The 14,004-nt window shown below is 57.6% G+C and overlaps 3 protein-coding genes across 3 annotated transcripts; 1 reads left to right on the forward strand and 2 right to left on the reverse strand.

The window, feature by feature from the left end:
- Window positions 1-723: 723 nt before the first annotated feature.
- On the forward strand, window positions 724-2,271 carry KVR01_011251 (uncharacterized protein; the record flags this gene model as incomplete). The annotated part of the gene is made up of 1 exon (XM_044794856.1): window positions 724-2,271. One exon carries the CDS (start codon window positions 724-726, stop codon window positions 2,269-2,271), a length of 1,548 nt encoding a protein of 515 aa, XP_044639626.1.
- Window positions 1,789-6,072, reverse strand: KVR01_011388 (uncharacterized protein). Its single transcript, XM_044789113.1, has 2 exons — window positions 3,898-6,072; window positions 1,789-3,835 (listed from the first exon to the last, which is right to left on the reverse strand). The coding sequence occupies exons 1-2, from the start codon at window positions 5,753-5,755 to the stop codon at window positions 3,051-3,053; spliced, it is 2,643 nt and encodes an 880-aa protein (XP_044639763.1). The 5' UTR covers window positions 5,756-6,072; the 3' UTR covers window positions 1,789-3,050.
- A 177-nt stretch (window positions 6,073-6,249) lies between these two features.
- KVR01_011412 (uncharacterized protein) lies at window positions 6,250-10,201 on the reverse strand. Its single transcript, XM_044794130.1, has 6 exons — window positions 9,596-10,201; window positions 9,383-9,510; window positions 9,242-9,306; window positions 8,775-9,125; window positions 7,477-8,713; window positions 6,250-7,422 (listed from the first exon to the last, which is right to left on the reverse strand). The coding sequence occupies exons 1-6, from the start codon at window positions 9,797-9,799 to the stop codon at window positions 6,663-6,665; spliced, it is 2,745 nt and encodes a 914-aa protein (XP_044639787.1). The 5' UTR covers window positions 9,800-10,201; the 3' UTR covers window positions 6,250-6,662.
- Window positions 10,202-14,004: the final 3,803 nt, after the last annotated feature.

The raw sequence follows: 14,004 nt of genomic DNA on the forward strand, positions 1-14,004 counted from the left end.
CATGCGACCGTATACCAAGTTTCCACATTCGGCCACTACATATTTAAACAATGAATGATTCAGTTTGATTGCTTGAAAGGGACGAAAACATGATCAGTTGATCCTTTGGATTGAACAATAACATAGAGGGAGAGCAAAACGTTTGAAAGGGAATTTCTGTTATGGGTAGCCACGTGCGGTTAATAAATGCGATTTCATGATATATAAACCTACCAGACGCGAGACGCGTCTGACCAATGAGGCCACAGCATCTCATCAATAATTAACTCTCTGGATTCCTCATGTCTTTCATGAATCATCATAGCATGAGATGGCTGTGCCGGTGTATCCGTGGTATGTGGCGGGCCAGCCCCTCCCATAGCAACTGAAAGCCCGTCCACCTGGCTCTCACCAAGATCACAGCCTCAACTAGGCAATGCTGGCCCGCCATGAGAAACAGTACAGATTCTGATCATCATCTTGTCCAAATGCTCCAGGTCGGCTTTTTGGGAGACACGCGTGGGGCGAGGCTCGGCATCTAGGGAGGGTTGTCTCTAGCTTGCCGTGGCCAACCGACATCAAGGCCCGTCGACGCCCTTTCTTATATGTCTCTCCCGGGCCACCTGGTGCCCGTGGACTACCACTCTCTACCCGGAGGACCACCCAGAGACCACCGCCCGTCTGAAAACCGACCACAGCCCACCGCCCGCAGCACCACCTCCCGTCCGCATCGCTCATACCAACATGGGCGGGTCTCAGGTCGACAGCGAGCAGGGCCCCCTGCTCGGGGCGCCGGAGGACGAGTGGCACACGGAGAAGCTCCACAGCGACGACAAGCCGGCGGCGAAGGGCATCCAGTGGTCCCGGGTGGCGTGGAGCCTGGTGCCGTGGGTCATCGCGGCGCCGCTGGGCAAGACGGAGCGCAAGCTGCCCAAGGTGACGTCGACGTCGTACCTGAACGGCCTGCGCGGCGTGGCGTGCCTGATCGTGTTCAACTACCACGTCATGATCTCGTTCGACGCCGCGCTCAAGAGCCAGCTGGGCGCGACGCTCTTCGCCAACGTCACCGTGGCCGGCCACGGCGCGACCATGGTCTTCTTCGTGCTCTCGGGCTTCGTGCTGTCCTACTCGCCGCTGTCCAAGATCTCGTCCCCGGACGCCGCCGACTCGGCCGTCCTCACCGCGCTGTGGTCGGCCGTCATCCGCCGCGGCCTCCGCCTCTTCTCGCCGCTCTTCGCCCTCGCCACCATGCTCGCCCTCATCACCTTCTTCACGGGCCTCTACGGGCCCAAGAGCGGCTCCCCCTGGGCCGACGACGCGACGCTCGGCGGCTTCTGGAACCACGTCGTCGCCTACGCCACCAACGTCTCGTACCTGCTGGACCCCTTCACCTGGAACATCATGCAGCTGCCCACCCTCGAGCACTGCTGGACCCTGCCCTTCGAGTACCGCGGCTCCTTCGTCGTCTTCCTGCTGTGCCTCGCCTGCTCCCGCCTCAGCCCGCGCTGCCGCAAGCTCGTCCTCGTCGCCTTTGCCCTGTGGGCCCTGCACTGGATCCGCTGGGACGTCTTCTGCTTCACGGCCGGCATGTTCCTCGCCGAGCTGCGCTTCCAGCCGCTGCTCCCGCTGTCCGTGGCCTTCTCCTCGTCGCCGCGGCCGGCCCCGGGCCGGCAGCAGGAACGGCTCCCCATCTCCACCGCCGACACGGCGGCAGCGGAGCCCGACGCCGACGCGCCGCCGCGCCGGCCCTGGGCCAGGCTCGCCCGGGCCGTGCCCCGCAAGCACCTGCTCGCCTTCCTGGCCCTCGTCCCGTCCGTCGTCGTGTGCGCCTGGCCCGACGGCGCCGAGGAGGGGACCATGCAGCCCTACGCCACCATCCACGCCGTCTTCACCCCCTCGCACTACGTCGGCACCGACATCGACTTCCTGTACGCGAGCGTCGGCGCCCTCATGGTGCTCGCCTCGCTCGAGGCCCTGCCCCCCGCCCAGTGGCTGCTGAGCACCACGCCCTTCCGCTACTTCGGCGAGATCAGCTTCTCCTTCTACCTGCTGCACTACGGCCTGCTCAACATCCTGAGCGCCCACGCCCTCGTCTTCCTGACCGCCTCGTGCGGGTGGGACATCAGCTCCGCCTTTGCGCTCACGTGGGTCCTCACGGCCGTCGTGTGCCTCCTGGCCTCGGACCTGTTCTGGAGGGGGGTGGATGAGACGAGTGTCCGTCTGAGCCGCAAGATTACTGATTGGTTGATCGTTAGGCCGCGGGAGAATGAGATCGCGTACCATGCGCTGTAGGAGACCCTCAGGTAGGCGTCTGTGATATATCAGAGTCCATATGCATTCGGGGTTGATACAAGGCGCTGTCGGATTTTGAGTATTTCTTGGCCAGCCATTTTCATCGCTGCAACACGAGCTTCTTTATTGATTCCAACTGTCTTCATCATATTCTTTTTTAGTGGCGGAGGAGCTCGAGTCGGGTCGGGCAAATCTGGTCGAAATGGCTCTGTCGAAATCCCTATTCTCATGTTGTTATCGTCTTGAAAATTAGACCCGCCCCCATGGGCACTAACTAGCATAGCTTGCAACTTGGCAGCAGCGAATTATACAACATGTTCACTGTTAGACTGTCTCAAAGGTGCTTCGGGAATCTTTTTGTGTAGGGAGTTTGAGGAGAGGGTGAAGTGATACCTAAACCTACCCTCAGCATCCTTCTTCAGACACATGCGCTCTGGCCGAGCCTCACTCCCAGGAAATGCAGGAGGCACATTCCTCGTGTCTTGAATCGCTTTTATGAGCCTGAACATCTAACTGGTACAGGACATCATGCATCTAAATATATTTCCACGCTGGACCAACTTCCCGCGCGGCCTGGTCACCCCTCCCCCTTGAAATATATCCCGTTATTTGTACAAATCCAAGCAACCCAGGTGCTATTATCCATCCCATGACACATTCCGGAGGCGCTTTTGTGGCCCGGGAGGACGCTCGGGCCGTGTCTTAAAAGAGTAGAGTAGAGTGGTGAGTGATTGACAATAGTAGTCCCTTTCGCTCCCAGGAGAAGAAAAAGAAAGCACTCATTGCCAACGCTGGAAGGCGGGTGACGGGGTTGGTGGGTCGTCTAGGGTTCCGACGCCACCCTCGGACGGCGGTGGTGGTGGCGCGCTCTTGGTCCCGTCAAAGTACTTGGTGAACTCCTCCTTGTCCTTGAAGGGGCGGGGTCCCAGCAGCCTCACCATGTCGTCACGGGTGAGCATCTCGCGCTTCAGCAGCTCCTCCGCCACGATGCCGACCTCCTTCTTCTTCTCCGTCAGCAGGTCCTTGCACTGCTTGTACGCGGCGTCCACGATGCGCTTGACCTCGGCGTCGATCTGCTGCGCCGTGTTCTCCGCGAATGGCTTGTTGAACTGGTTCTGGTCCTGGTCGAAATGGATCGGGCCCAGCTTATCCGACATGCCCCACCGCGTTACCATGTTGGTGGCCATCGCCGTCACCTTCTTGAAGTCGTCGCTCGCGCCAGTCGTGACGGTGGTGAAGTTGAGCTCCTCCGAAATGCGGCCGCCCAGGGTCATAGCCATGCGGTCCATTAATTGCTTGGTGTTCATCAGGTAGGCGTCTCCTGTGGGCAGGTATTGTGCGTAACCGAGGGCACCCTGACCGCGGGGAATAATGGACACTTTAAGCAGGGGGTCGGCATATTCGAAGTACCAGCCGCAGATAGCGTGTCCTGCTTCGTGATATGCCACTGTCTTCTTCTCCTCGGGGCCGAGAACCAGTGACTTTCGCTCCAGACCTCCGATGGTACGCTCGATAGCCTGCTCGAAATGGGTCATCTCGATGCTTTCGGCATTTGCTCTTGCGGCTGCACAGATTGATCAGATTAATTTCGCGTGGCCAACAACGGGCGGATCAGGGTAGACTTACCGACGAGGGCGGCTTCATTGACGGCGTTGGCGATGTCAGCGCCAGAGAAGCCTGGTGTCAGAGCAGCGAGCCTTCCGGAAAGATGCTCCATATCTTCTTTGGTGACGACGTTGGCAAGGTGGACCTTGAAGATATCCGCACGACCCTTCATCGTGGGCCTATCGATATAGATCTGCCTGTCGAAACGACCAGGTCGCATCAAGGCTTTGTCGAGAACGTCCGGCCTATTCGTACCCGCGAGGACCACGACCTGCTCCTGTGTGTTGAAGCCGTCCATTTCCGTGAGAATCTGGTTCAGGGTTGCCTCTCGCTCCTCGTTGCCACCGAAGTTACGGTTGCCGTCGCCACGAGAACGGCCAATGGCGTCAATCTCGTCGATGAAAACAATACAAGGGGCGTTCTTGCGCGCTTGCGCGAACAGATCCCGCACTCTTGAGGCACCGACACCGACAAACATTTCCACGAACTCAGATCCACTGACGCTGAAGAAAGGCACACCTGATTCACCGGCAGTGGCCTTTGCGAGCAGCGTCTTACCGGTTCCGGGTGGACCAGACAAGATGGCACCGCGAGGGATCTTTGCGCCCAGCCTCTGGAATCGCTCCGGCTTCTTCAGGAAAGAGACGAACTCCATGATCTCGACCTTTGCTTCGTCCATACCGGCAATATCGGCGAACTTGACCTTGACGGCCGACTCGTGGTTGTACATCTTGGCCTTGCTCTTGCCGAAGCCGAACATACCGCCTCCAGCACCACCACCACCGCCAGGACCTCTCCTCATGGTATAATAGATCAGGCCGACGATGAGCAGTGTGGGGCCGAATGCTAGCAGCAGGTTGGCGAGCTGGCCTTCTGCCGCGTACGTCACGGGTATCCTCTCGGGAGCTGGAATGCCGAGTTCCGTTTGGGCCTCGTCCAGGTGCCTCTCGAACGTCTCGACGGAGCCAATTGACACGTAGAAGTGGAAGCCGGGGTTCGCTGCGACGCTGTCGGGGTACATGGACCGGGTAGCCTCCTGGTTCAGATCCACCCTGACCCTGCTGCCGTTGTAGACAACGAGCCTTTCGACAAGCCCCTTGTCCAGATAGTTCTTGCGAAGCTCCTGCCAGCTGATGTCTCTAGATTCGCTCGGGAAGATCACGCTCCAGAGAGGATAGAAGAGCGCGGCTGTCACTACCCAAGCCAGCATATCACCTCCGTCAAAGCTCTTGGGTTGGCCCTTGCCGTTCTTGGGGTTCTGGTTCTGGCCCTGACCCTGCTGCTGATTTTGGTTGTTCTGCTGGCTGCGTTGGCCTTCATTTTGGTTGAAAAATGGCGAGTCGTCGGAGTCGATGCCACTGGATTTCTGAGCCATCCTTTCCGCTAGTTTGTGGGCTATCTTGATGACCTTCATAGAGTCTGCGATGCTAAGCCCGGTTGTTCGCCCCTTGGCCAAGAGATCCTTGAGCTCCTGAGGGGCTCCACCAGTCCTGACCTCGGCTTCCACTTCGGCGAACGTCTCCCTATGCTTCGCAGGTACCATGTCGCCCATCTTTTTCAGCGTCGCCAAGTCTTCCTCATTCAACCATACCCAGCCGTCAGGCAGCTTTGGAGGCTCTTTTGACTCGCCAGGCGCGGTCTCCCCGGCATTTAGGTTCTCGTTCTTATTCTCGTCCTTGACGTCATCCTTTGGCTTCTCGGGCGGTGGCGGGCCGGTCGAGTAGAAACGTGGGCGAGGCAGGAGGTATGCTGCGGATGAGGATGACGGCGATATCCTTGGTAATCTGGCGCGCCTCACGCTGATTGTGGAAGTTGTGCGCAGGGAGGTGAACGCCAGGCGGGCGGCCTGGCGCGACGCCGGCCGTAATAATGTAGTCATGCTTTGGGTGAGGCCGTGATGTGTGCGATGGGCGGGCCGTAGGTGGGAGGAGGCAGGAAATAGGAGTTGCGAGGTGGCGACGAGATGATGACTCGATGGGGTGGTCGGGTCGAGCCAGAACCCCACGCACTTGGTCGTATGACGACTAACTGTGTCGAGTTATACACGGATGCCTTGCTACCCAAAATGCGGTTGCCAAACGAATTGACGCCGCCGAGTCGTCCTCCAGTAGCTCAGCGCCAGCCGGTATTGGTGTCGTGGTGGTCCGGCAAGGTCGGGAGGGTCCTTCGCAGCTGGTGGTATTACGTGCAGTCGTCACGTTTTGCGCCTGGCCTTCCGGCTGGCTGGCTCAATGATGCTAAGATGCTCAGGGTCCGTCCGCAGGGGCAACCCAGGGTTTAACCCTCCGCTGCCTCTACTCCACATATCTCTTTCTGCGCCTAGCACATATTAACAAACGGCCTGCTTCGATTAGCCTGGATGATTCATCGTGCGTGACTGTGTAGAGCAGGTAGTGTATTCTGTACTTCATGTAATAAAGACCATGATACAGTGTCATTCGTGCCATTAAGCTAGAGCATCGCCAGTAAGTAAAAATTGCATCTTAATATTTTCCCAACGTTCTTGGTCTCGTGATGTTGTTGTCTAGATCGCCAGCACGCGCAAACCGCAACCCTATGGTGAATTAAATGAAAAGAAATGCTCGCCCAAGACCCCCTCTTATACAAAGAGAGGCATTAGGAATAATACACAACAGACATCAAGCCGATTTCCGTGACACATGTACACCTTCGATGACAGATCCCTTCAGTCTCAAAGCGCCAAATCTCCACCCTTTTCAAAGTTCGACGCCACAGGGCCATGACAAAATGCTAGCTCGCAGAGCCGAGTTTCGGTCCGCCAGTGTTTATTGCGGACCCCCAAAGTTTCCATTCTCCACACTCGGATATGCGCCTCCGCTCATTTCTGCCCAGTCCCAGTCGAAACTCATGGGCAGAGCATAGAGGTCTTGCGGTATCAGCGGTTGTTGGAACCCGGCCCCTTGCGCTGGTGGTGACTGAATTGGTGGCGGAGGCCCGTTGTGAAGTTGTCCGAACCCAGTCAGCTCAGCAAAGGACGTAAATTCCATGGGATCCCCCCCAGAAAAGTCGGGCGTCCACCCAGGCGGTGGGTGGCCCGGCGACGGGCTGTGACTTGAGGTTGTCATGGGGCTAAAAGCCTGCTGTCCCTCAGAGCGCGCCGGCGGTGACAAGGTCTCGTTGTGTTGGCGTGGCGTGGGCGTATTCGCGCTCGCCGTCGGCGGCCTAGGCGTGTGTGCGGATGATGAAGTCCCTTGGTTTGAAGTCGAAGGGCGTCGGATGGGGTTCGCGTTGGCGGTGGGCACAGGTTTACTGGCCTGCGACGACTCGGCATTCTTGCGTTTCCTGCGACCGGCATTTTCCTTTTCGGCCTTCTCAATCATGACCTTGCTGATGCGCTCAAACTCGGAGCAAATACCAATAGTGCGGTGAACTCCGCCCGTCTCAATCTCCTGACCCAGCGCGGACAGGAAGGTGACAACCATGTTCAAAAGCCGTGTATCTGATCTCGCTCGGGGATCGAGGGGATTTTGCAGAATGTTCCCGAAGAGTGTGACAAGTGCAGTGACAGGGAAGTACAATACCATCCTAAAGTATGTTAGCCTTTCGGACCGGGTGGGTTTTGGGGTTTCTAGTGCTCACCAGACTACAGACGAGTCTCCCTGAGGAACATATTTGAGGAGGGAAATTGATGCTCTCGCCGCGGAAGTACACAGCGCAGCTGAGTTGAAGACCCTCGGGTTCAGAGGTTTGGCGTTGAGCCCCTGTATGGCATAGTTCGACAGACGACTTGTCCAATAACCACGGTGTATCGACATCCGATGTATCGTTGTGAGGCAGTTGTAGTAGGTGAAATGGAGCATGACAACGTGCAGAATGAGAGGCGTGTGTGATGCTTGAATCTCGTGCTCGGGCCGATACTCGATAGGCATCCTGTCCTTCCAGTCTTCCAGCTCCTGGTCCAGCTCTCCAATGGTCTGCAAAAGTTCGCCGTCCGTCTGCTTGGTCGCCTTGGTAGCGTAGAGTCTCTTGTACACCTTGCTTTCGATGAGGGCCAACTCGCACATCACCCGGAAGAGGTTCATCTTGCCCTTGCCATCGGCCAGAGGAATGTTGCCAATGTTGTCTTCAGGATCTGTATCCGGGAGTTCCACGTTCATGTCGTCGTCATCCTGGGCAAAAGGCCGGCCAGACCGGATGCAAAGATCCTTATCCAGCATGTATGCGATCCAGAACACTCTCTTCCTCTGCTCGATTTCGATGGGGTTCAGGTTGAAGCCTGTGCCGCGCTTGTGCAGACCAATGTTGTGAGAGAGCCGTATGGCGGTACCGATGAGAAGTGACGAGGGCTGGGGATTAGGCGTCCCTTGCATAAATAGTGCCATACCAAGGAGGGCCTGGACGCTCAACAAGTCGGTGTTGCGCATCACCAACTCTGAGAAGCACGCCATTGCATTCTTCATATAACCCCATGCTTTCGCGTCCTCCTCGTGAGGCACCAGGTTGCTCATTACTCGCAAGCGGTGAGCAATGGCGAGTGCAACGTTGAGACTGGCCCACCAACCAGATCCGGAGTACGGGTCCTTTGAGTACTGCCTCTCTACCAGGTGCATGAACGTGGGCCTGTGAAACAACGGGAACATGCAGTTGAAGTTGTCAAAGTAGTCCTGCAATAGCGAGACACACTCGTGCTTTTGCGGAAGCGGAAGGAAGACAGGTCGCTGAAACAGATCGCCGAAGATCTCGGGCTTCCAGTTGTTCCACTTGTGGTCATCCATGGAGACATGAGAAATCATCGTCTGGAAGGATTTGTCTCCAGTCTTCTCGTTGACCCACTGAATACCCTTGGGAGAGAAGATGGAGAATCCAGATGAGGAGCCTATATCAAAAAAATCAGAACAAGGACTGGCGTGATCAGGGCAACGAGCTCTTTGGCCTACCAATGTATCTGGTCTCGCCAGACGTGTTAGTGACAAGAGAGCACATCATCTCCGATAGAGCCTCGACCTCCTCTTCTTGGCCTTGCTGCTCCTGGCCCTGGTGATGAGGGTGGTGCTGCTGCTTGCTGGCATCGATCGATTTGCGCTTCTCATCATCCTTCTGAGGCTCGGGTGAGGTGAGTGCGCTCCGGGGCGTCGATGCGCCAGTATCCTGCACAGAAGTGGCCTGCGACGGTGAGGTCGGGTTAGAGGGAGCTGCCTGAGAAGCCTGCCTCGACTCTTGTCTCTTCTCGGCAAGCTTCTTCTCAAGTGTTCCTAGATCTGTAGCGCCATCGTCCTCACCAAGGAGACCTGTTCGGGATGGTCAGTGCGCGACTGCACATGTCTGGCAGAGCCTGCCGGCAGCGGCCGGAACTTCCGGATGCCGCGGTGAGGCAGTCTGAGAGCGACGGGGAAAGCAGGCATACCTGACAGACGCAGCAGGCTTTCCATGCGCCCAAGGCGGTTCTCAAGGCCCTCAATATACTTGGCACTGCCGAATTGTTAGCTGCCGGTGCCGGTGGCGATAGTTGGCACAGACCGCTCATCGCTGGAGGACGAGCACTCACCCTTTTGGCGGATTCCGCTTCTTCTCGACCTGGGTGAAGACGCATTCTGTCTTGTAGTTGATGCAATGTGTGCATGCTGGCAGCTTCCCGTCGCACTTGATCTTTTTCTTCCGGCACATGTCGCAAGCCTGGGGACAAGGTATTAATTAGCCTGACCTGGGCGGTGGCCTGTAACCATTGCGCGCTGTTGTCGCCACCGCGAGCAGGACTCACCCGTGCGATTCTCCTTCTCTTTGCCTCATTTGCATCGTCGAGCAGACCATTGGGGTCTCCGAACATCTGGGCTGTGAGCTCTGGCGGCAGGTGCTGCATTGGCATACCGTCATAGGCGTGGGCACCAAAGATCTGAGGAGGTTGGTTCATGAGCGGCGGGTGCGCCATGGCCGGCATTTGGAAGCCACCCATATGGTGATCCATGGCGACGTTCAATGCCTTAGAATTTCTTATATGCTGGTGGACAGGCCGGGACTGCGGCTGTGATTGAAACTGTGGCTCTGGGATTGGGACCGGGACCGCGAACGAGGCGTGGCTTTTGCGCACTGGTTGAGGTCGAGAGGGTGGCGTGGGTCTCGTGGGTTATGTGAGGACTGAAGGTGTTGAGCCGTCGTGTTCGAGATGTGGTGCACGCAACCACGGTGTTGGGCGTACAGTCAGTCGAGGTGGTGGGAAAGAGAAGAGAGCTACCGTCTGGCAGGTTGGGGTGGTGGTGGTGGTGGTGATCAGTCAATGATGGATGGTCCGGACCGCTGCTGCTGGTGGGTGCAGTGGGCTTGGGTGTAAGTGGCAGCTCCCCAGCGGGCTTAAAGAACGTAAGACGGCGGGGCAGTGGGTACTTAGACTTGTTGCAGGTCTCGCCAAGCCCACCAGTCGCAGCGACCTTGGGGATCCCCTCCAGAGCTGCTGGGGTACCAGGGGTTTCCTGTTCTGCCTCATCAGCAGGAGGTACATGCCTAGTCCACCTACCGAGACCTGCCAGCCAGCTTCCTACCTATACCCAGGTACCTAGCGTAGTCTACCTCACACCTACCGCACTACCTGACTTGGACCGGGCTGTCTGGGTGTCTGGGTGTACCCACAGTGCTACGCAGGGGCTCAAGGGAAGGGTCGCAGGTTGCAGGGAAGCGCTGATCCTTGGGAGTCGAGCCTGTGCGCCGGCGCAATACAGCCTGCTCATGAGATACATTACAAACCAAACCAGCCTCCTGCCAACCTCCTTCCGACGGTTGCTTGTCTGCTGCTAGTCGAGTCAAGCCAAGCCAGGCCAAGTCAGAAGTTTGACCGGCGGCAGCCCTTTCAGCCCGGGGAGGGAGAGAGAGGAGGCACAGAAAGGCACAGAAGGATCGTGTAGACGCAAAGGTACACTACCTAGGTACCCAGCAAGATGCAGGGGTCAAGGGTACGGGCCTGGCTGTGCCCTTCTCACACGCCAGGGCGGCCGTCTCAAGTGATGCTCACCACATCACACATACCACCCCCTCTCGCCCAAAAAAAGATGTCTGGAAAAAAAAGAGACAGCCCATGGATGGACTGGCAGACTGGTTGCACGCGCACACACACGAGGTGTGTTCCGACGAATTGGGAGAGCCGGCATTCGGTCTTGAACTGGGCCTAGTCGCCATCAATGCCGACCTCCTCAGGTCCTTGCCATGATCTACCGCTACCGTGCATTCGCTGCTGTCAACCTTGCTGTTGTCACCCTGAAGCTTCCCATGCTGACAATTCCCCAGCAGTTGACTTTGTGGCGGAGGCACAGCGGAAACCGTCGCTCTCGGGTCTGCCACAATGTGCACAATGTGGCATCCCTGCGTCCTGGCGGTTGATGCCCGTCATCATTGATGCCAACGCCAGACGGCAACGCCCCAGGGCTGGCTCTTTAGCTTGGGGTTTTAGGTTTTTTAGCTCGCGGCAACCACACGTCGACCATGTTGGAAAAGATAACGTGCGGTAGAAGCAAATGCTACTCGACGCCAGGTCGAACACCCGCCTAGTGCCCTCGATGTCGACACGCCGTTCCCCCAAGCAAGTTAGGCTGCCTGCCCTTGGTCCCTCGGGCATGAGGTGTCACAGGACATGTCACCGCAGCTTGGCCTGTGAGCCCGGCGCGCGCAATCGTCAGACGCAACTGGTCACATTCTCGCTGCCATCCCGAAACCCTCTGCGCGCAAACAAAAAAAATAGAAAAGAAAAAAAGACCAGAAGGGGTGGGGCGTGATATGAAGCCCGTCACAACACACAGACGTCGGTCCAGCCTACAACAGCATTGCTTGCTGTATCTGAATCCCAACTTGCCGCATCTTCACAGTCATGAAGGATTTGTGATTCCACGCTTGCCTCCTGCCACCCACGAGATAGCAACGGCAGGGCTTCTAGCTTCTGGCCTGCATGAACTGGCATTTGCGCACATGTCACCTCGAACACCCAAGCAGTGGTTAGCTGCCTGCCATGTGGCTCACCCTGCCTCCAGGAGGCATAGGCCGGTCAGCATTCGTTGGCTGCATTACACGCGGGCCCGTCTATGACGCCGCATGATGTCTGATGATGGCCGAGTTGCCAGACTGTCTCAGCGCCGGTCGACAACTGTCGCGCCTGGAGTGGCTGCGGCCGTGGCCTGCCTATGCTCTACGGAGTAAAATAGACAGACTATCTCTTTTTCGTCAGACAATTGTGGGCTGTCGCTATCAACCACACGGAGATTCATGATGCGCCGCCCCCGTGTGGCCAGGCTCGTTCATAGTACGTACGACCTGCCCATGTGCGCGCCGTATCCACAGCGGCTTACCGCGGCGGGCTTTCGAGTGATAATTAAGGACGACGATCCCGAGTCTCCCGTCCGTACCAAGACATCTCTTCTGACACGGGAGACACCCCGAGTGGGAGCAGGGTTGTCATCGCTCGGTGGCCCCCGCTGCCGCGCCCCCGACTGTGCTCTGTGCCAACGTCAGTTTTCCTCACCGTGGAAATTTGCCTTATCCAGCATCTACCTACCCAGGTACTAGGCCTGGGTCACAGCTGCCCGCCGTCCAGTCTGCCAGTCTGGCTGCACAACCAACCGTCTGCAGCATATCGCAATGATAGTCAGCACCTCACCCTCAAAACCCAGCTGTTCCAAGCTTCACACCCTCGATGACGCAGAAATCTCAGATATAAGCTGCAGGTACCACGCAACCTTAAATCTCGGCTGTGGTCCTACCCACCCTTGTTACCTCCTCGACGGGGAAAACGTTGACATGCGTTGCGGTGTGTGAGGTGACGGGCGAGGCTCCGCTTTTGAAGTACACGAGGTACAATAGTGTCCCTGTCGGACAACTTGGACTACTGTGAGGCCCCGTCCCCCGGGCTGGGGCTCACAGATGCCGAGCGGGACTCCACCTCTCGTGTATAGTGACTGATCACATAGCGTTCCGCTATACGCGACACGAGCGGCTGTCGCCTATACAGACATCTGCAGTCCATCACATTCACAGTCCAGGATAATTCTTCCGGGCGACGCTTCGCAGAGCATGCAGCAGTGCATGAACCTGTGCATTATGGCATTGGTACCGGGTCCCAACAGTCGTACGACAGCGATGGGGACGGCGAAGCATCCGAGTCTAAACGGCCTAGTACCTGTTGCCATCGGTGATGCAAAAACCCAAGGTTTGAGGGTCTGGAACCGGAGTGGCTTATACTGCGTGAGAGGTGGGCCCCCAAGGCCTGCTCCCCTGTGCCTACGGAGTACACTTCTACGTACACTATGCCTCATGACAGGAGTTGTCGGCAGGTTCCATCCAAGAGAGAGAAGGGACCAAATAATTCTCCGATACAAGGGTAATTCAGTCAATCCTGTGGGGCCCTCACCGTCCCGACTGACATGTGCCAGTAGTGGAGTTGCTCTCTACTGTGTACCACCATACGGAGTAGTGCACACGAGCCTATTGCGCAATCAACCCTCCAGTCCTCCTCTGCCCACGGCCCAAACGGGAAGCGCGTCGCGTAGAGTGCACAAAGACCCGTCGATCTGCCCCTCGGTGACCGCATCGTCGCCGTCGGCGCCCACAAAAACCTCACCCTTCCCAGCCCGGACCGAGGAGCCGACACATCCCCAAGTGGGCGCCTCGTGTTTCCTCACGGCCTGATGCCACCGAGATGGTTTGTTTCAAGACGGCCGTGATCTCCTCATCCTGCCTCCTCCGGGTGAGCCCCTCCACACCCTCACCCTCCCCCTCACCCACAACGCGCACATGCTCTGTCGTCGAGATGGCCCCATGGTTTGAGGCCGCCAGAAACATCCGCCCAACGGCGTCTCGAGACCGCACACCGAGTCCACGTGGAGCAAAGGGTATACATACATGACAATCACAATTTGTCATTGGCAGGCACACTTTTTTCTTTTCTCTTTTCCTTTCAACGGCCAGCCCCCCCCCTCCCCCGCCCCAGAAGTCCAAGCGGTCGCCGCCCTGCTCTGTGTCCCGCCGACCTTTGTCGCCCGGCACGAGGAAGCACGCCCCCCTGGCCGTTTCACTTCTGTCTCAAGATACATCTTCACCAAGCCCAACCCGTCCGCGCCCGCTCATTGGGCCGAGCTCAGTCGCCCTCCGGATAGATAGGAATTGTGTGCGCATTCAAAACGTCGTCGTCTGATC

This window comes from Diaporthe batatas (genome assembly GCF_019321695.1).
Source record: "Diaporthe batatas strain CRI 302-4 chromosome Unknown Contig00015, whole genome shotgun sequence".
NCBI classification, from domain to species: Eukaryota; Fungi; Ascomycota; class Sordariomycetes; order Diaporthales; family Diaporthaceae; genus Diaporthe; species Diaporthe batatas.

Bases quoted from the DNA above. Each gene is read 5' to 3' on its own strand.
- KVR01_011412 (XM_044794130.1), bottom strand. From the start codon at position 9,799: ATGGATCACCATATGGGTGGCTTCCAAATGCCGGCCATGGCGCACCCG. The intron at 8,714-8,774 runs GTAGGCCAAAGA...TTTTTGATATAG, and splicing joins TGGCGAGACCAGATACATTG to GCTCCTCATCTGGATTCTCC. The intron at 7,423-7,476 runs GTGAGCACTAGA...AACATACTTTAG, and splicing joins GGAGACTCGTCTGTAGTCTG to GATGGTATTGTACTTCCCTG.
- KVR01_011388 (XM_044789113.1), bottom strand. From the start codon at position 5,755: ATGACTACATTATTACGGCCGGCGTCGCGCCAGGCCGCCCGCCTGGCG. The intron at 3,836-3,897 runs GTAAGTCTACCC...CAATCTGTGCAG, and splicing joins CAATGAAGCCGCCCTCGTCG to CCGCAAGAGCAAATGCCGAA.